At 50.8% G+C, this 20,515-nt stretch overlaps 1 protein-coding gene and 1 pseudogene across 8 annotated transcripts in view; both read left to right on the top strand.

Moving 5' to 3' along the window:
• Nucleotides 1-20,515, top strand: part of MAD1L1 (mitotic arrest deficient 1 like 1) — a 331,750-nt gene that overhangs the window by 238,258 nt on the left and 72,977 nt on the right. For all 7 annotated transcript variants that reach the window (XM_082430575.1, XM_082430571.1, XM_082430573.1 and 4 more), the window contains one exon: nucleotides 13,531-13,621. In XM_082430575.1, coding sequence (XP_082286701.1) covers nucleotides 13,531-13,621 — 91 coding nt within the window. The remainder of the gene's footprint in view (nucleotides 1-13,530; nucleotides 13,622-20,515) is intronic.
• Nucleotides 3,356-3,939, top strand: LOC309645466 (glycine cleavage system H protein, mitochondrial pseudogene; annotated as a pseudogene). The gene has a single exon. The product of its transcript is annotated as a glycine cleavage system H protein, mitochondrial pseudogene (transcript).

A 20,515-nucleotide genomic window follows, 5' to 3' on the forward strand; every position in this document is an offset into this window, starting at 1 on the left:
CTCGGTGATGCCGTTCCTGAGACTTTGGGCGCTTTTTGTGGTAGAAGCTTCTTGGCGTTTCCACTGCTGGTCTAGGAGTTAGCTTTTTTGTGTCATTTGCCGTTCATTCATCTGTTTTCCAACTTCTGAAGTTTTTTGGACACTGTCCCTTCAATTTTCTTTGTCCTTTCAGGAGCAGGCCTCAAAAGAAGTAAGGAAGACCTGTGCTCTTGTTTTAATGGAATTTTGAGAGAGGTTGCACTTAAATGTAAATGTTGGAACCGGCATCTTTAACTGAACTCTGGCATTTTTTACTATTCATAAATATTTTATACATAGTGAAATCCACATCATTTAAACTGTTTCTCCACTTTGTATTATAACACTTCCCCATGTTTTTATAGACTTTGTGTAAATATTAACATATAGTTTGTTCCGTAATGCAGTTGGCTAACCCACTTCTGGAGTTTGAGTTATTTTCACGTTTTCAGCTGTTAAGAGCAAACCGTGATGAACATCTCTGTGCATTAACTGTTGGCCATGTTTTGACATATGGGCAAGCATACTTTCTGGGTCCCAGAAGCTCGACGGCGCTTGGGCTGTCTTGTACCTAGGATTCCGACGCCTTATGGTTTTGAAAGTGGGGCAGTTCCCCACTCCAGCAGCAGTAGTAACAGTTGTGCCAAAGCAGCTGACGTTCACCCAGTGCTTTCTGTGGGTCAGGCCCTGCAACCCGTGCTTTCTCTGCATTAGCCTACGGATTCTTAGGGATTTAAATCCCGAAGAGGGATTTAAAAATACCTGTGTCATTGAGGCATACTCTGCATACAGCAGGATGCATCCCTTTTAATGTCCAGTGTTGTGAGGGTGAGGTACCCAGGGGTGGGGCTGTGGTAGTCGTCCGCCCAGAAGGCAGGTCTCAGACAGTGTGTTGTCTTTGGAGAAGCTTAAAACAGTGATTAAACCAAATAAAAGCCAGTCTGCTTTTGATTATCGCCATGTTCCTTCAGTTCTGAAGAATGTCAGTAATAAAATACTCCTCCTCCGCCACCTCACCAGACACCACAGTCACATTTGACAAATACGTATTCATGCTTGTATTCACCATCACAATAAGGCACAGACTATATCCTAGGAGACTTTTTATTTTTTACCATTAACATTATTATGTAGTAAAATTGTCCCTTCTTGGTTTACAATTCTATGAATGTTAATTACTTACCCCTTAATCAGAGTATAAAATAATTCCATCACTTCAAAATCCTCCTCACGCTGTCAGTTTATAATCGCCCACCTACATACCCATAATCCCCTGGCAACCACTGATCTGTTCTCCATCCCTACAGTTTTGATTTTTTCTCAATGATGTCCTATAAATGAAATCCTACAATTTGTAGTGTTTTGAGACTGGCTTCTTTCACTCAGCATAAGTGAGATTCATCCAAGATGTTATCTGTGTAAAGTTCATTCCTTTCTGAATACTGTAGCTTTCAACCAAGTTTTGAAACCAGGAGGTGTGAGTTTTCCAGCTTTGTTGTCCTTTTCCAAGATCGTTTCGACTTCTCTGACATCGTAACATCAATATTAAGTCTTCCTATTCATGAACATGGAATGTCTCCCCATTTATTTAGCTTTTCTTTAATTTCTATTAGCAGTCTTTTGCAGTTTTCGGTGTACAAATCTTATACCTCCCTGGGTAAATTGATTCCTAAGTAGTTCGTTCTCTTTGATGCTCTTGTAAATGGAATTATTTTCTTAGATTTCTTTTTCACATTGTTCATTGGCACTGTATAGAAATATAACTGATTTTTATTTATATTGAAATATATTAGTCATTCCAGCTAAAGGTTTGTCGACTTTGTTGACCTTTTCAAATAACCAACTTTTGGTATTGTTGATTTTTCTTACTGTTTTTCTGTTCTCTGTGTCATTTGTCTCTGCTCTAATCTTTATTATTCTCTCCCTTCTACCACCTTTGAGTTCAGTTTGCTCTTCCTTTTCTAGTTTCTTAAGATGTACAGTTAGGTTATCGATTTGAGATCCTCCTTTTTTAATGTAGGCACTTAAGGCTATAAATTCCCCCAGAACATTGCTTTCACTGTTGTCCTGTGTTTTGTTTTTATTTTATTTTCTCCAGGTATTTTCTAATTTCCTTGTGATTTCTTCTCTAATCTGTTGGTTGTTTAAGAGTCTGTTGTTTAGTGTTCACATATTTGTTTTCCAGTTTTCCTTCTATTATTGGGTTTTACTTTCATCCCATTGAGTTAATTCCATTAGATCAATAAATTTAACTTCTGAGACTTGTTTTGTAGCCTAACATATGTAGTCTTTTCTGGAGAGTATCCGTGTGCACCCTGCAAGAATGTGTCCTCTGCTGTCGGGTCTAATTGATTTACAGGTTCCCAAGCACTCTGCATCCTTGTTGTAGCTGCTCCTTTTTATAGCTGGGTAATATTCCACTGATGGATATGCCACAGCTGTAAAAAATTTATCCATTCACTTGTTGAAGGATATTTGTGTTGTTTTCAGCTTAGGGCAGTTGTGACTAGGACTGCTATAAACATTCACGTGCAGGTTGTTTGTGGGCATAAGTTTCCATTTCTCCAGGGTAGACACGCAGAGTGGAATTTCTAAGTAATGCGTTAAGTGCATGTTTGGCTTTGGAAAGTGGTTTGCTGGTTGCTTAAACAGAATTGTGTGAGAGTTTGGGTTCCTCCTTGTCAGTGCTTGCTATTGTCAATATTCTTATCTTATCCCTTCTGCTGAGTGTGTAGTGTATCTCACCATGGTTTTCTACTTGTATTTCCCAAGTGGCTACTGATGTTGAACACCTTTTCATGTGCTTAGTTGCAACCTGTTTAACCTTTTTGGTGAGGTATCTGTTCAAATATCTCACCTGTCTTTTACCCAGTTGTTTTTTAGTTGTTGTTTTGTTTTTTAACTTACTGTTGGATTTTGCAAGTTCTTTATGTATATTGGATACGTAGTTGTCAAATATGTGGTTCGCAAATATGGTCTCTTAGTCTGTTCTTTATTTTCATTATCCTACCAATGTCTTAAAACAAAAGTTTTAAATTTTGAAAAAGTCCAATTTATCTATTTTTAGATGTTGAGTCTGAAAACTCCTTGCCTAGCCTTGAGTATCAAAGACGTTCTCCTATGTTTATTTCTTAAAATTTTCTAGTGTTACATTTAAGTTTCTGATCCATCTTCAGTTAAATTTTGCGTAAGATGTGAGGTTTGGGTGAAGATTTACTTCTATTTTATTTTTGCCTAAAGAAGTTTAACTGCTTCAGGACAATATATGGTAAAGGCTGTCCTTCCTTCATTGAATTGCTTTTTTATGCCTTTGTCAAAAATCGGTTGGGTGCCTTTGCACCCCTGCGAACATGGCGCTGCGAGTGGCGCGCAGCGTGCGGGCCGCGATCTGCAGCCTGCGCGCCATCTCTGCGCCCAACGCGCCCTGCCCGCCGCGGCCCTGGGGACTGCGGGCGGGCGCCGTCCGGGCGCTGCGCACCAGCCCCGCTCTGCTGTCCGGTCGTAAATTCACAGACAAACATGAATGGGTAACAACAGAAAACGGTGTTGGAACAGTGGGAATCAGCAATTTTGCACAGGAAGCTTTGGGAGATGTTGTTTACTGTAGTCTGCCTGAAGTTGGGACAAAATTGAACAAACAAGAGGAATTTGGTGCTTTGCAAAGTGTGAAAGCTGCTAGTGAACTCTATTCTCCTCTATCAGGAGAAGTAACTGAAATTAATGAAGCTCTAGCAGAAAATCCAGGACTTGTCAACAAATCTTGTTATGAAGATGGTTGGCTGATCAAGATGACACTCAGTAACCCTTCAGAACTAGATGAACTAATGAGTGAAGAAGCATATGAGAAATACATAAAATCTATTGAGGAGTGAAAATGGAACCCCTAAATAAACTAGTTTGAAACAAAAAAAAAAAAAAAAATCGGTTGGGTATATTTCTCTCTCTTTCTGGATTCTCCATTTTGCTGTATTGATCTAAGTATTTATCTCATCACCACTGTCTTGACTACTGGTAGCCTTGGGGTAAGTTTTTATTTTTTTTATTTTTTATTATTTTTTTAAAATTTTACTTATTTATGGCTGTGTTGGGTCTTCGTTTCTGTGTGAGGGCTTTCTCTAGTCGTGGAAAGTGGGGGCCACTCTTCATCGCGGTGTGCGAGCCTCTCACTATCGCGGCCTCTCTTGTTGCGGAGCACAGGCTCTAGGGCACAGGCTCAGCAATTGTGGCTCACGGGCCCAGTTGCTCCGCGGCATGTGGGATCTTCCCAGACCAGGGCTTGAACCCGTGTCCCCTGCATTGGCAGGCCGATTCTCAACCACTGCGCCACCAGGGAAGCCCCTTGGGGTAAGTTTTTAAAATCTGGTAGTGTGACTCCTCCAATTTCATTCGTCTTTTTCAGAGTTGTTTTAGCTATTCTAGTTCCTTTGACTTTCCATATAAATTTTAGAATTGGTTTGTCTATATCTGCCCCCAAAAAATCCTGCTGGGGTTTTATTGGCGTTGAGTTAAATCTTTACGTCAGTTTGGGAAGAATTGACATTCTCCTTATGTTGGGTCTTCCATTCCGTGAACACGATACGTATCTATTTATTTACATCTTTGATTTCTTTCATCAGCATTTTGTATTTTCAGTATACAGACTCTGCATGTTTTATTAGATTTATACCTAAGTATGTCTTTTTATATCAGTTGTAAATTTTGTTTTATGTTGGCTTACTATTATATTTTACTATTATATAGAAATGATTGATTTTTGAGTTGTTCATCTTGTATCCTGCACCTTAACCAAATTTACTTATCAGTTCTATGACGGTTTTTTTGGTCTTTATTTTTGGTTGATTCCTTGGGATTTTCCTGTGCAGGTACTCTTATCTGTAAATTGTCTACATCAGTTTTACATCTTCTCTGAGTGGGGTGCCTTTGGTTAAGACTTCCAGACTGGTGTTGGAGTGAGGAGGGCAGACATCTTTGCCTTGTTGCTGGTCTTGGAGGAGCACCTGGTCTTTCACCGTTAAGAACGATGTTAGCTGTAGGTTTTTTTGTAGATGTATCAGGATGTAGACGTTCCCTTCCATTCTTGATTTGACTTTTATTCTTAAAAAAGTTTATCATGAGTAGATGTTGAATTTTGTCAAATCCTGTCTTTTTCTTTGAATAGATTGATACGATTGTGTGTTTTTTCTTCTTTAAACTGTCAGTATGGTAGATTATACTGATTTATTTTTCAGTGTTGAGCCGGCCTAACATCAGGAGATAAACCCTCCTTGGCTGTCATGTAATGTTCTTATGTGTTGCTGGATTCAACTTGCCAGTGCTTTGTTGATGATTTTGGGTCCATATTGTGAGGGATACTGGTCTGTGGGTTTCATTTATTGTTCTGTCCTTTTCTGGTTCTGTGTGAGCATAATGCTGGCCTCGTGCAGCAAGCTGGGAAGTGCTCCTTCTCTTTTCTGGAAGAGACTGTAAAACCATGTAGGCCTGGGTATTTCTGTTGTGGAAGGTCTCTAGAAGGGTCGGGTTGTGGGTGCTTTGTCGGGCGACTTGGCTGGACCGAGGGCAGTTGTCCGTGTGGACGCGCTCCCGCGGAGCCTCCCATTCCTGGTGCTGCCGCTTGGCCTCTTCGCGATTTTTCCCTTTGCCGGTCTTGCTGGAGCTTTACAATTTAATTGGTCTTTTCAAAGGAACAATGTTGGGTTTCGTTCATTATTCTCATTGTTTTTGTGTTCTCAGTTTCATTGATTTCTGCTCTTTATTATTTCCTTCCATCTTCTTGCTTTGGCTGTATTTTTCCCCTCTTTTTCTAGTTTCTTAAGGTGGAAGCTTAGATTATTGATTTGAGATCTCTCTTGTTTTCTAATGTAAGCGTTTAAGGCTACAGATATTTTCTAGGCACTGCTTCAGCTGCATCCCACACTTGTGATATGTCGTAGTCTCATTTTCATTCAGTCAGTTTGTATAGTTCTCATTTTTTTTAATTTGCTAAGGTTTCTTAAATGCCCCAGGAACATGCTGTGTCTTGGAGAATGCTTTATCCGTACTTGAGAAGAATGAGTGTCCTGTTGTGTTGGGTGGTATGTTCTGTAAGTTCCTGTTAGATCCCATCGGTTGACAGTGTTGTTCAGTCCTGTGTGTCTTTGCTCATCTTCTGTCCACTGTTCTAACTCCTTAGCAGGAAGCTTTGAAATCTCCAACCATACTTGTGGATTTGTCTGTTTTTCCTTCCAGGTCTGTCATTTTTCACTTCGTGTATTTTGAAGCTCTGCTTTTAGGGGCATTTAGGGTTGTTGTGTCTTCTTGGTGAATAAACCGTTTTACATGTTTGTCATTCCTCTTTTTTGGGGCGGCCACCGTCTGGTTATCGCCTCTGAAGTCTCCTTTGTCCAGTATTCATACAGCCACCCCAGCGTACATTCTTCCTTCCTTCCCTCCTTTCTTTCTCTTCTTTCTTGGCAGCTGTTCGTTTCGGAATAATTGTTGGTTTATAGGAGAGTCGCACAGGTAGTACAGATCGCCCCATGTGCTGCTCGCCTTTGTCCCTCATTATCAACGTCTTCGTTTCCCTGGCATTTGTCACAGTCAAGTCACAGTTAACTGGTCTGCGGCCTGTGTTCACCCGTTTGTTTACCCAGCAGCGTCCAGCCCAGTGTCCAGCCCAGGGCACCACCTTGGTCTCAGCCGTCTCATCCCCCCACCTCCCCCGCTCTCTGCCAGTTTCTGGGTCTTTGTTTTCTGCGACCTTGGCTGTGCCAGCACCCGCAGCCCACGTTTGTCTGACGTGTTCTGCGGCGAGGCTGACGGGTGGCTTTTGGGAAGATGCTGGGTTTGGGGTTTTATGCCTTCTCATCGCATCAGATCAGGGGTACGTCCTGTTAACGGTTCCTGCTTCACTTTCATCTCACCTTTTGTCGCCAACAGTCAGGAGGGACCAGGACACTCTCTCTGCACCGTGCTTAGCGGTCTCCTCGGCTCAACAGCTCCAGCGTTCCGCCTTCCGCAGAACCCGAGTGGCTCAGCCACGCCCTTTGCGACCTAGTGACGCGGCCCCCACCCTCTGCTTCGCTTCCCCCGGCCCGTTCTTCCGCCCCCAGCTCTCACCACAGTCGCCCTCAGTGTCCTTGTTTCTGGCAGCCGCCTCCCGCCCCGGCCAGCCTCTGCCCAGGAGCCCGTCCGCACGTGTTTTACGTGTTTGTTACGGCAGCACCTTCTCGGCGCCCGCTCAGGCCACCGTGACAGACACCACAGCCCTGGTGGCTTATACAGCACACTTATTTTCTCACAGTTCTGGAGGCCAGAGCCTGAGATCAGGGTGTTGGCAAGTTTGGTTTCCCCTGAGGCCTCCTTCCTGGCTTGCTGACGCCTTCTCGCCACGCCCTCACAGGGCAGAGAGCGCAAGCACGCTCTGCCGTCTTCCTACCAGGCGCCGGTCCCACCACGAGGGCCCCCCTCGTGGCCTCGTCTGACCCGTCGCCCTCCAGAGGCCCACCTCCAAATATCACACCCGGGGTTGGGCTCCAACCTGTGAATTTGGGGGACCCAGACGTTCAGTCTGTAGCAGGACACCCCCCCCCTCGTACGAACGACTCCAGAGCTGGTGCAGTCCATCTCCCCGCGCTCGAGCCTCTGCTGCAGGTGCAGGACAGGGCTGGCGGTGCCTGCGGTGAGCCCGACGCTGGGGACACGGAGCAGACCGTCCGACAGAGGGATGGCCAGGCCCATGGGGACAGAGCGGCTGCAGAGCCCTGGGCAGGCGGTCAGGCAGGAGGCCAGCAGGCAGGGTGTGGGGTCCGGGACCAGAGGGCGGTCAGCCTGGGCACGTGGCCTCCCGGACCAGGTGCGCTTTGCCCAGCTGTCCTCTAGTTCCGCCCGCTGTCCCCTGCAGCACCCGGAGCCTGACCCCTGGCACCCCAGCCCCGCTAGCCTGGGTTTTAGTTCTGCAAAAACAATCGTCCTTCCCTCAGAAGTTTTCCAGGGTACGTGGTACATTCATTGCAAATGTTTTTTTAGGGAAGATAACAAACACCCCTTTCTCGCTGATTTCTCCTGACACACACACGTGCGTGTGCACACACACACACGCCTGCTTTGATTGGCTTCGTCTTCTCGAGAAATGATCTGGGATGTCATCCAGTTTATGTAATACCCTCCGTGTTTAAAAAACTCGGAGTTAGTCAATTTCAAGACACTTTCGCCAGACCTGATTGCTTTGAACAGTTGGAAGGCAGACCAGCATTCTGAGCTTTTGAGCAAACACACAGCCGCACTCATTCATTCGTTCTCTCCCCCTCCCCCTCGGTGAGATAAGAGTCTGCCTCAAAGGAGGACGAGGAGGAGACGGCGCCCGTCTTTAAGATGCACAGCTAGTGCTGTTGGCGTGGTTTGCTCTCCCACAGCTGGGACGGGTTCTAGCGCGCCGCTTATTAGCAAGTCTGCTGCCACGTGCATGTGCTTATTTGAGTTTAGACCGGAGAACTTTCGCTCACGAGCCTTCAGAATCCATAATACCTGTTTCAAGAGGGGCCTTGCGGGGCTCTCACGCAGCCTGTCCCTGAGATGCAGAGTCCTCCTCCGGAAGCGGCTTCCTGGCGGTGGCCTGGGCACTGACCTAGAGGGTGAGGGCATCGGCCCTGGAGCCCGTCTACCGGGGTCCCTGTCCTGGGTACCGGACGGGCCGCTTCCCTGTGGTCACTTAGCCTCTGTGAGCCTCAGGTTCCCCTGTGAAGACTAGGGGATGGGGTGGGACCTGTGTGGAGCACTGGCCTCCCTGGGTGCCAGAGACTCTTCCTCAGCTCCCCGCGGTGCCCGCAGCCCTGCCCGCACCTGCGGCTCCGCGCCGCTCGGGCGCTCCTGCGAGGGACAGGGTGACCCGCCAAAGGCATGGGTGTGGCGTGTGTCTTCACAGTTGTGGGCTGCACGTGTTAAGTGTTCGGCTGGATATATTATCGCTCTCTCTCACACACACATACACACACACACACACACCCATGGAACCATTACCACACTCAAGATAGGGGGCCTGTCCTTCGCCCCCAAACATTCCCTCTGGCTCGATTATAACCCTGCCTCCCCCTCCTCCCCTCCGCCACCCCCAGGCAGCTACCAGTCTGCTTTCAAGCACCGGGGGGCGGTGGGCACGTCACGAAGCTGTGTGTTATGGGAGCTGTGCAGTGTGTACTCTGGCCTCTCTCTCTGAGCGTAGTTGTCTTGAGACAGCACGTGTGTGTCCCAGCGGTTTGCCCTTTCTCTCTGCTGAGCCTTATTCCCCTGTGCGCATACACCACTGTTCGCTCACGTACGCCCTTGCCGGTGGACGTCTGGTTTGCCCCAAGTTTTGGCTGTGGGAATGAAGCTACTCTGTTACACACCAAGTCCTTGTGTCCCTTCTTTTCTCCCGGGGGATGGCTGGTAGTTGCGTGAGTAGCTCTTTAAGAAGCTGTCTTCCAGAGTGGTGGTACTGTTTCCTGTTCCCGCTCCGGTGGACGAGAGGTGTGGGCTCTCCTCGCCAGCACCTGGTGTGGTTGGCCCTCCCCATTTTAATCTTTCTGGTAGATGCGAGGTGGCGTCTCACTGTGGTTTAGCTTTTATGTCCCTATGGGCTAACGATGTGGGGCACCTTTTCACGTGCTTGTCATTGTATATCTTCTTTGGTAAAATGTTCCAACTTTTGTCCATTTTTTATTTGATTACTTATTTGCTTGTTGTTGAGTTTGGAGAGTCCTTTATACAATCTGGATGCGAGTCCTTTATCAGATATTGGCAAATCTTTTCTCCCATTCTGTAGCTTGTCTTTTCATTCTTTTCATGAAGTCTTTTAAAGAGAAGTTTTATCAGTTTTTTTTTTCTCTTACGTATGATGATTTGCATATTGTAGCTATGAAATCTTTGCCTATCCCAAATCCACAAAGACTTTTTCCAGTATTTTTAAGCAATTTTATGATTATTTTACGTGTAGGTTTATTAACATCTTGAGTTAGGTTTTTTTTACTTGTTGTGATAGTTTCAGATGTACAGCAAGGTGATTCAGTTATACATACATATATATATATGTCCTTTTTCAGATTCTTTTCCATTATAGGTTATTACAAGATATTGTATATAGTTTCCCCGTGTTATATAGTAGGTCCTTGTTTATCTGTTTTACATATAGTAGTGTGTATCTGTTAATTCCAAACTCCTAATTTATCCCCCCCCCTTCCCCTTTGGTAACCGTAAGTTTGTTTTCTATGTCTGTGAGTCTGTTTCTGTCTTGTAAATAATTCGTTTGTATCATTTTTTTAAATTTTTATTATTACTTTTTTATTTTTGGCTGCGTTGGGTCTTCGTTTCTGTGCACAGGCCTTCTCTAGTTGTGGCGAGCGGGGGCTACTCTTCCTTGCGGTGCACGGGCTTCTCATTGCGGTGGCCTCTCTTGTTGCGGAGCATGGGCTCTAGGCGCGCGGGCTTCAGTAGTTGTGGCGCACGGGCTTAGTTGCTCCACGGCATGTGGGATCTTCCTGGACCAGGTCTCGAACCTGTGTCCCCTGCATTGGCAGGCGGATTCTTAACCGCTGCACCACCCGGGAAGTCACTGTATCATTTTTTAAGATTCTACATGTAAGTGATATCATACGATGTTTGTCCTTCTCTGTCTGACTTACTTCACTTAGTGTGATAATCATCAAAAAAATCTACAAATAGTAAATGCTGGAGAGGGTGTGGAGAAAAGGGAAACCTTCTACACTGTTGGTGGGAATGTATAATAAATTGATGCAGCCACTATGGAAAACAGTCTGGAGGTTCCTTAAAAAACTAAAAATAGAGTTACCATATGATTCATCAATCCCACTCCTGGGCATATATCTGGAAAAGATGAAAACTCTAATTCGAAAAGATACACGCACCCCAGTGTTCATAGCACTGGTCACAACAGTCAAGACATGGAAGCAACCTAAATGTCCACTGACAGATGAATGGATAAAAAGATGTGGTACATAAATACAATGGAATATTACTCAGCCATAAAAATGAATGGAATAATGCCATTTGCAACAACATGGATGGACCTGGAATTAGTTTTTGTTTTATACTTTGTATAAATAGTATACAGATTTTGTATAAATTGTATAAATATATACAGATTTTAGGGATTGTTCCAGCACCATTTGTTGGAAAGACCATCCTTTCTACCCTGAATTCCCTTACTATATTTATCCCCAAAAGTTGTCTATGTGTGTATATTTCTGTTTCTGGACTCTGTTACGTTCCATTGATCTATCTTCAGGCCAATACTGCTTTGATTACCTTTGCCTGTTTTTCTGGCTTCTTTTGAATTACTTGGGTGTTTTTTATGATACCATTTTATTTCCTTTTTTGGCTTATTGGTTGTAACTCTTTGTTTTTTTTATTTCAGGGGTTGCTCTAAGGTTTTTAATATACATCTTTCACTTATCACTGTCTACCTTCAGGTGATACTATACCTTTTCACATATATAATATAACCTTACAGCTGTGTATGTCTGTTTATGCAGCCTTTATGCTGTTGCTGTCATATATTTTACTTATATTTATGTCTGAAAACCCCAATATATTTTTTATTAGTTTTGTTTAAACAGTCAATCTCTTTTAAAAATAGTAATTTAAATATTTCTAAAAGATTTAAATAATATGAAAAACCATATTTCTGCCCACGTAGCTAAGATTTCCGTTGCTCCTCACGCCTTCGTGTGGCTTCTCCTTCCCTTCTGCCTGAGGATTTCGCTTGACATTTCCTGTAGAGCAGTCCTGCTGGTGATAAATTCTTTGTTTTTGTATGTCTGAGAACATCTTTATTTTGCTTTTGTTTTTTGAAAGATATTTTCAGTGGGAATAGAATTCTAGGTTGACATTTTTTCATTTCTTCTAGTATTTTAAAGATTTTTCTCCTCTTTCTCCTTGCAGTGTCTGTGCTGAGAAAGCTGCTTTGTTCCTCTGTGGGTAACATTTCCTTTCTGTGGCTGCTTGTGGAATTTCTTTATCACTGGTCTTGAGCAGCCAGATCGTTTGTGCACTGGGGCTGTTTTCTTCATGTTTCTTGTGCTCGGGTTTGTGTAGCTTCTTGGGTCTTTATACTTTCGTCACATTTGGAACCTTCTTGCAGTATTTTTCTGTCCCATCCCACCCCCACCCCCACCACCACCACCGCAGGGACTCCAGTTGCACGTAAATTCACCTTCATGAAGTTGCCCCACCGCTCAGCAATGCTCCTTCCAGTTTTAAAGATCGATTTTCCTCTCTGTTTGCTACTGTGGATAGTTTTTATCACTCTGTCTTCAAGTGCACTACACTTCTGTCCTGCAGAGTCTAATCCATCATTAATATCATCCAGGATTTTTCATCTCAGACACTGTAGCTTCCACCTCTAGGAATTCGATTTGGTCTTGTTTATATCTTCCATATCTGTCCTTAACCGCTGAACAATGGAATATTATTCCTCTATTCCAATAGCTTTTAATAACTGTTTCAATGTCCTTAGATGCTGATTTAATGTCAGGCTGTTCTCTTCATTGTGGGTCATATTTTCCTACTTCATGCCCAGTAATCTTTGATTGGATGGCAGGCATTGTGAGTTCTAGCTTGCTGGGTTCTGAACGTTTTTGTGCTTGTATAAATCTTGTTGAGCGTGTTTCAGGGATGCACTTAGGTTTCTCGGGAAGAGTTTGGTCCTCTCAGATCTCGCCGCTGTGGTTTGCTGGGCCATCCTGGAGCAGGTACCAGTCTGGAGGCAGTTACCTCCCATTCCCGAGCCAAGACCTTCCTGAATTATCCATGAAGCGTGAGTTTTCCATTCTGGCTGGTGGAAAAGGCTCTGTTCCTTACCCTGTGTCAGTGCTGGGAACTGCTTCCTTGGCATTTTTTAATTTTAAATCGTACGAATATGGTTGCTATAAAAAAATTAAATTTAAAAAGGAAGACAAAAATAGGCGCCTTCTTACGATGAGCTGCAACCTACCTGCATGCCTGCTTCAGCCACTGGCCTTGCTTGGCCTCTGGGCCTTCGGGGTAAGAAGAGCCTGCTTCTGCACCTCGTCCGGGTGGTCCCCCAGCCTCCAGCCACCAGCTGTGTCCACAGCGCACGTCGGAGAGCTTCCCTGTCTTTTCGTCGTGCTTGGAGACCCTCTTCAGGGCGTTCTCTTGATTCTCGCGACCTCTCCGGTGTGCGGTCACACCTGTGGGGGTGGACTGATGGGCACCGGACACGTGCAGGGCCACCGTGCCACTGTTAGTTCTCCTCCCTGCTCCCTTCCGGTCCTGGTCAGCGAGGGCCCCACCTCTCCCCGCGGCAGAAGCTTCCGCCCCGGAATAGATGCCTTGGCTGCACTCCCCCATCCTGGGCTTGTGTAGTTTTACAGTTTTTCCATAATGTCATCTCTTCATGTCACGTTTCTACAAATGTGTACTTGGCAACGAGCCTTTTAACCGTCTTGTAACCTTCCCCCTTTTCCTCCCCAGAGGGCGGGCTACAGTGGGGCTCCTGTCACGGGTCTGCTCTCCTTGCAGGTTGAAGGTTGAGGAGCTGGAGGGGGAGCGGAGCCGTCTGGAGGAAGAGAAGAAGGTGCTAGAGACGCAGCTGGAGCGGCTCACCCTGCAGGTGAGCTCGTCCGGGGCTTGCCCTGCCCTCCTCTTTTCTCCTGGGTTTTGCCCGAGGTTCCTGCACCCCAGCCATCCCACTTTCTAGCTGACCAGACTAGACTAAACCGGGGGCCTGTCCCCCACCCAGGCCCCTGGCTGGCCGAGAACACCCGTCCTGAGCCAGCAGGAGGGACAGCCTGCCCCGGGTGGCGCTGCCGCCAGCCCCCCACCCCGTCCGCTTTCTTGGTCTCCGTCTCGTTTTTCCCGACCGCTGGCCACAGTGAGCCCACAGTCTGGCCTCTGCGTCACCCGCGGCGGGTGTGGCGGACGTGCCCCCCTGGGAGGAGACGCCAGCAGAGGTCCTGGGTGGTTTGGGGTGTATCCAAGCCCGTCTGCATCTGCCTGCAGTTGTGAAGTCGGATTGCTATTTGCACTGTTCTGCTTATGCTTTGCTTTTCATTTTTATCCTCCTGTCTAAATTGTTCCATGGCAGGAAACCTGCAGGTTAGTGATTACCCAGATTTTGGACAGGCCGTTGATTTTTCTCTTGGCATCTATTAGAGGCAAATCAAATCTCCTTTTTATTCCTGATTCCTGGAGATGGGAGAAGGGACAACCTTGATAAAACGAGGCGCCGTGAGCCGCGGCTGGGCCGTACTCAGCTCTGGGACCTGCCACCTTGTACCATTTTAATTGGGCCACAGTCCTGCTGGGAGAGCTGGGCTGCTGGCGGGTGAACCCCCGGCCGCCCGGCAGTGGTGCCGTGGCAGGGCAGGATGGGGAGTGTCTTTCTGGGTCCTTCGTTGGGCTCAGCCTGAGGTCACGGCCGATGGCTTCCCAGGCCTCTGATTGGGGCTCAGTGAGTGCTGCCGAAATCGATGTTTCCTTTTTCCTGCTCCAGGGCTTCAAGGCCTGTCACGAGGAGCCTCAGTGGCCCTTGGTGATGGTGTCGAGGGTCAGGCCAGGTGAGAGGTGCAGTGAGCACCGTCAGTGGATGTGGGGAGACAGGGCCGGCGTTGGGGGCTCCCAGCTCGAGCCTTCCAGTGTGGGAGGTTCGGGCGGGTGGTGCCGGTCCAATCCGTGCTCTGCGGGTGGGGTCAGCGACATCGGCCGTGTCCAGCCTCCTGGGCTCCGCGTGGACCTCACGCAGGGTGGGGGCCTGGCTGTGTGTCCTGGAGCCGTGCACGGCCAAGGGCACCCGGCCGGCAGTGGCCACACGCAGCGCCGAGTGTGCGTGTGAGCAGCTGCCCCCGGCGTGGCCGGAGGGTGTGGCGAGTGGGTCCTGGTTTCCAGGATCCTGGGGGAGCAGACGTTCGCACGGTGATGTGCGCGCCTGCCGCTGCTCCCAGGGCGCGCGGCCGCCGCCTCCCTCACCCCCAGCCGTGGATATCCTGGAGCCACGTCCGGGGGTGTGAGGCCCCGTCCCCGCCGTGGGCGCTCGGGTGGCCCCCGCACCAGGCGCAGTCCCGCCGCACTGGTTCTCTCCACCTGCTTTGAGCGCAGGGCCTTGTGCCGCCCCTCCAGCTCTGCGGGTCGCCCGGATCTTGAGACAGCAGCAAGCAGAGGCTCCTGGGTGCTCTGTCCCACGCCACAGCCCCTTTCTCCGTGTGGCCAGTTCCAGCTTGAGTCCCAGAAGGCTCTCGGGAGCATTCCCGCCCCTGGCACAGGGCTCGTTTCAGAAAGCTCCTTGTGATGGTGGGGGCCGAGTCCTGTCTCCTGACTCACCATCTCAATCACAGGTGCCACGGGCCTCTGCTGTGTGCCGACCCCGTGCTCCGTGGGCCCTGGGTTTTCTCGTTAGGCCTCCCGTATCTGTGCCCACCCACAGTCCTGGGAGACGTCCTGCTGCCCCCTTGTCACTGACGAGGAAGCTTCGCTCAGAGAGGTTCAGCACTGTAGTAACGGGCACGGAGCCCCAAGGAGAGCAGGGCTGGTCTTTGAACCCAGGGCCGTTGTCTCCTGAGCCGCCCCGTCGCCCCCAGCCTCCACCACTCCTGACCCCTCACCCCACCTTCCTGCCCTGCTCCTCGGGCTGCACCGCTGATGGCCCGGCCGCCATTCCCAGGTGAGCAGCCTCAGCTCTGGGACCGCTGGTCTCCTCCCCCACCCCCGGCCCCCCCCCACTGCCCTGCCCGCTGCCCCTGGCCTGGGTCCGTTGTTTGATGCCCTGGGGCGAGGAGAGGTGTACGCCCCCAAGCCTGAGCGGACGGGTCACCCCCGTCGCAGCGACAGTTCCTGTCTGACCGTGACGACAGAGAGGCAGAGTTTGCCCCACCACCGTCCAGCCCGGGCGGAGCGCCCGTGGGCAGGCCCAGCCCAGGAGGCAGGGAAACGGGCGGATTCGGCCCTGGAAGGAGGGTGCCCACCTGCACCCTGACCCCTCAGGGCAGACAGAGGGAAACCGCTGGGCATTCTGGTCCTGGTGGAGTGGACCGGGAAGAGCTCATGTCTGGCTCAGGGAGCCCCCGCCAGGTGGCGTTGAAATGGGTCTGAAGGAGACCTGGGCTTGTGGAAACCGCGGAGACGTGGGTGGTGCCCTGGGGGCACCGGCATCCGAGTCTGTAGACCTCGGCTGGAATCCTGCCCCTCAGCTGGGTGGTCTCGGGCATGTCGTGCTTTGCCACCTGAGTCCCCAGCACATCCTTTGTAAAATCGACGGTGGGATGATGCCCCCACGTGGGGGTTACCAGGAGGTCACAGGCCACGTCTGACCACACCATCGTGAGGCCAAGACCTCGTCCCCTTCACCTCGGTGCCCGGGCCGTGGAGGCAGCAGGAGAGGGCAGCACACCCCTCCAGGTGGCCTGGCTGCCCCCAGGCTCCGCTTCGTCTGTGCGACCGCAGAACCGCGGCTTCGTGGCCTGGGCAGAGCGGGAGGACACGGGCCGAGGGGCCCAATTAGCGTGTAGCTCCCCCGGCTGTGTGTTTATCCGCGGTGCTGCCGGCGTGATCCTATGCAGATCTCCTCTCCTCTCTCCCCCTGGAGGAGTCTTCAAGTTGGGCTGCTTCAAGGAAGATTGATTAAAATCCGCTGCAGTTTGACTTAATTGGGAACATATGCTTGGAGAGGGAGCTCGACTAGTTAGAACTTTTTGTAATTAGTTCACAGCTGGTTGGTGAGGCAGCCGCTCCGGTTAGCGCTCAGAGCTGAATACGGCCTGCCGGCCTGTGCCCACTCAGTGCCTGGCGGGGCCGGGAGGCAGGCCCGGGAGGGGAGGCTGCTGGGCCCGCCTCCTGTGGTGCGTGGCCTGTCTGGGTCTTTCTGGGGGTCCGTGGCTACTCCCACCTCATCTATCCTAAGGTAGCCAGCCGTCAGGGAGACGAGGCCCCCGTGTAGAGATGAGGAAACTGAGGCCACAGCTGGCCAGACACAGTTGGCCGTTTAGTAGAGGCACAGTGCCCTCCGGTAAAGACTGAAGTTGGGCAAACCAGCTGGGACTCTGGGCCCGAAGCGGGGGGTTCTCTGCGAAACAGACTCAGGGACCACACTCCCTGTGCCCCACTGGGCCTTTCCCAGCGGTCCTGGTGGGCGTAGGGCACTGCCCGGGCGCTCCCACCCCCTCCTGCCCTCGGTCGTTCCTCTTCTTAGCGGTTGGGCACTGGGCCTGGGTGTTGGCTCTGCCCCTCCCCAGCCGTGGCCCTGGTCTCAGTCTGCTCGCCTGGACGTGGAGCTGACCCCACCCCCCTGCAGGCTGTCATGGGGAACACGGTGACGTGCCCAGCACAGAAGCACGGCCGCTGCCGCTGTCACCGCTCTTACCTTGAGGATGCCACACGGTTGTCCATGTTTGGCTTCTCGTGGGCCACGTTTGGGGCCATCAAGGCAATGAGCCGCCTGGCGCTCCCGGGCTGCAGTCCTGAGGGCTAGACGCGTGGCAGCTCTGGGCCTGGCAGACACTCGTCCCCCCGGCAGTGCCCCCTCTGGTGAGGAGCGAGCTTCGCGTGGAGGGGGGTGAGGCCTGGCCACGCGCTCATGCCCTGTTGGTCCCCCTGGCTCACCCTGGGTCCCGGGTGGTGGAGCCAGCATGCAAACTCAGCCCTACCGGTTCCCCCGTCGTTCTACGAACAAACACCGTCAAACGTACGGCAAAGTTGGAAGAGTTTTACAGTGAACACCCGTGTGTCCCCCCAGGTCCTGCTGCAGACACTCTCCTGTGGCTGCTTTATGACGCAGCGCCTCTCTACCCCCTTCCACCCATCAGTACTTTCTCTTTTCTTAATGCATTTTAAAGAAAATTGCAAACATCTGTACCTCTAAATGCTTCAGCGTGCACGTAATTAAGCAGAATTCTTCTCTGGGCTTCGCGCCCCCGTCCCACTGTCCCTCGGAGGCCGGTGGGAGGAGCCCCTGCGCTGGAGCCTCCCCTCCCAGTTCCCGCCCTGCTGGCTTCCGTTCCCCGGCGGGACTGCCCCACAGCCAGCCTGTGGCTCTGCTCAGGAAAGGGACCAGACTGCAGCCCAGTGACATTTCAGATGAGTGTCTCTGTTTTGGAAATGGAGTGGGTAGAAAATAGCCGGGTTCCCTGTGAGCGGGAAGCTCGCGGTGCCCCTGGAGCCTGCCCTGCTCCCATCCCTGCGTCACCAGGCAGGAGCGCTGTCTAATCACAGATTCTCCCAGCCTCTGCGTCCTTCCCTTTTCCGGAATATGGGGGGCGGCAGGGAGCGGCCTTCACGGCTCTTCACACATCGTTGCCCTCGCCCCCGGGCCCCCGGCCCACTCACCGCACCGCAGACCCCCTGAGCCCCGCTGGCTCCCCCACCTGCAGGTTTGCCCAGCCCAGCCCGCACCCCAGGGGCAAACTAGTCAGTCCTTGGACCTCAGTCCCCTCCCCCACCCCACCTGTTCTCACCTGCCCTCGCCTGCCAGGGAGCCCTGAGCCCAAAGCAGGCCCAGCCTCTGCTTCTCAGGACCCATCTTGCCCTTGGGTCCTCTTGCTGCTAACCAGGGCCTTGAGCATGTCCTGCCCCCGACTGGACAGGCTCTTTCCTGATGGCCTACTGCCCATGCTTCTGGAATGTTCTCTGGGCGTTGCTTCCTGGAGGGGACAGAACCCTGCGGGCCATGGTGCTGGGGATGCACGGCGAGGGGTGAGTCCCAGAGACTGTTCCTGGTGGGGTAGGTTGTGTCCCTTCCAGCGAGGAAGGCTCGCTCCCTGGGACTGATGTCGCTCTGAGCATCTGCTTCCTCGGTGCCGGCTGAGCGACCGGGGGGACAGGGCTGTGGGCTGGATGGCGCCAGCGGTGGCCACAGCGTGGGCAGCACTGATGTTGCCGCACACACAGTCCCTCCCGCTGGCTGTAACTCTGGTCACGGCTCCTTACTGACTGCACACGTGGAGCGCCACTGACCCTGACCCTGCCTACGTTCTCACTTAACAGCCACGGGCACTGAGGCAGGGGTGCCATTCCCACTGCGCAGATGAAGCCCGGGCCACAGGAGCCGCTGGTCTGCCACACGGCGGGAGGTGACACGGTCACGTCCCCCAGCTCCGGGGGGACCGGCCCCTGCCCCAAGTTGCGCTCCAGCTCCCCAGCGGAGGTCCAGGCCTCCCTGCCCAGCAGCCCCCGTTCTGCCCTGAAAGCCTGGGTGGTCTGTGTGAGGACCACAGGGCCGGCAGCCTCCACCCCCACCCCCGCCCGCCATGGTGGCGGGACCAGAGCTTCGTAGAGTCAAGACCGGGCTGCCCTCCAGCCGGCTTCCCTCCCCAGGCCCCACGACCTGCTCTGTCTGCCCCTGGGCCCTGCCCGTCTGCGGGACCCAGCTGTGGTGTCGCCCCTCCTCTGGGCTGTGAGCTGAGCGCAGTGACCTCGCCTGGCTCCCAGCCAGTGTTCTTGGGGCACAAGGACACCAGGGCACATGTGGGCGACTGCAGGGCAGAGCACCCAGGAGGTAGGCTCCAGAAGACACACGTCCAGATGTGAATTCCTGCTTGACAGACCCGGGGCCTTGGGCAGATGCTTCACCTCCCTGCCGAGTCCCAGCTCCTTCGCGGGGAGCCCAAGGGTGGAATGCCTGCCCAGGCTGGCGAGGATCAGGCCAGTCGCGCACACAAGGCGTCTTCTCACACCGTAACTTCTCACACCGTAACTTCTTCGAACTGGTGGGTTTGTTTCCCCCAATATGTATTTGTACTGCCCGCCCCTCTTTGAACTCAAGAGTCTGTTTTCAAACTGTTTCTGCAGCTTGCTTTTGTCTCTTTGTGCATTTGGGAGATTTTTCCCACTGATACACAGTGCCCTGTTTGTTTTTAAACAAACAAACTTCAGGTGATGCGGCGTGTGGCGCATCACCGTGCGCGTTTGCCACGACGTATTAAACCCTGCCAGTTAACGGGAACACGCTCATGAGCAAGGCTGTGGCGAGTGCCCTACACATGGTGTCTCCGGTGTGTGCGAGTCTGTGTGTAGGAGAAGCTCCCAGAAGAGAGAGCGGGGTCAGTGGGTACCTGCATTTATTTCGGCAGCACCGCCGGACCGTCGTATGAGGGCCAGTGGGAACTGTGTGGGACGTGTCGTAGCAGTACCTGTGAGGGTGCCGGTTTCCCTACAGCCGTCAGACTTCTAGATTTTTCTGGTCTGGTAGCTGAAATGGGGTAGCTCAGTGTAGTTTTAACCTTCAGTCTCTTTATCATAGATGAGTGAGGATTTTTAAATCTATTCATATGTGTTAATGTCCTGGTCCATTTTTCAAATGGATTGTTGGTTCTTATTGGTTTTTTGGAGCTCTTTGTATATTAAGGAGTTGAGTTCATTTTAAGTTGTGAATATGTTTTCCCAATTTACCATTTGTCTTTTGACTTTGTGCTGTTTTTTTACCAAGCAGAAGTTTTTGGCTTTTAAATTTATTTTATACAGATGCATTTATTGCCTTTTCCTTTTTAGCTTCTGGGTTTTTGTTCATGTCTTTACCTTT

This window comes from Balaenoptera physalus (assembly GCF_965194825.1).
Source record: "Balaenoptera physalus genome assembly, chromosome: 16".
In the NCBI taxonomy this organism is placed as follows: Eukaryota; Metazoa; Chordata; class Mammalia; order Artiodactyla; family Balaenopteridae; genus Balaenoptera; species Balaenoptera physalus.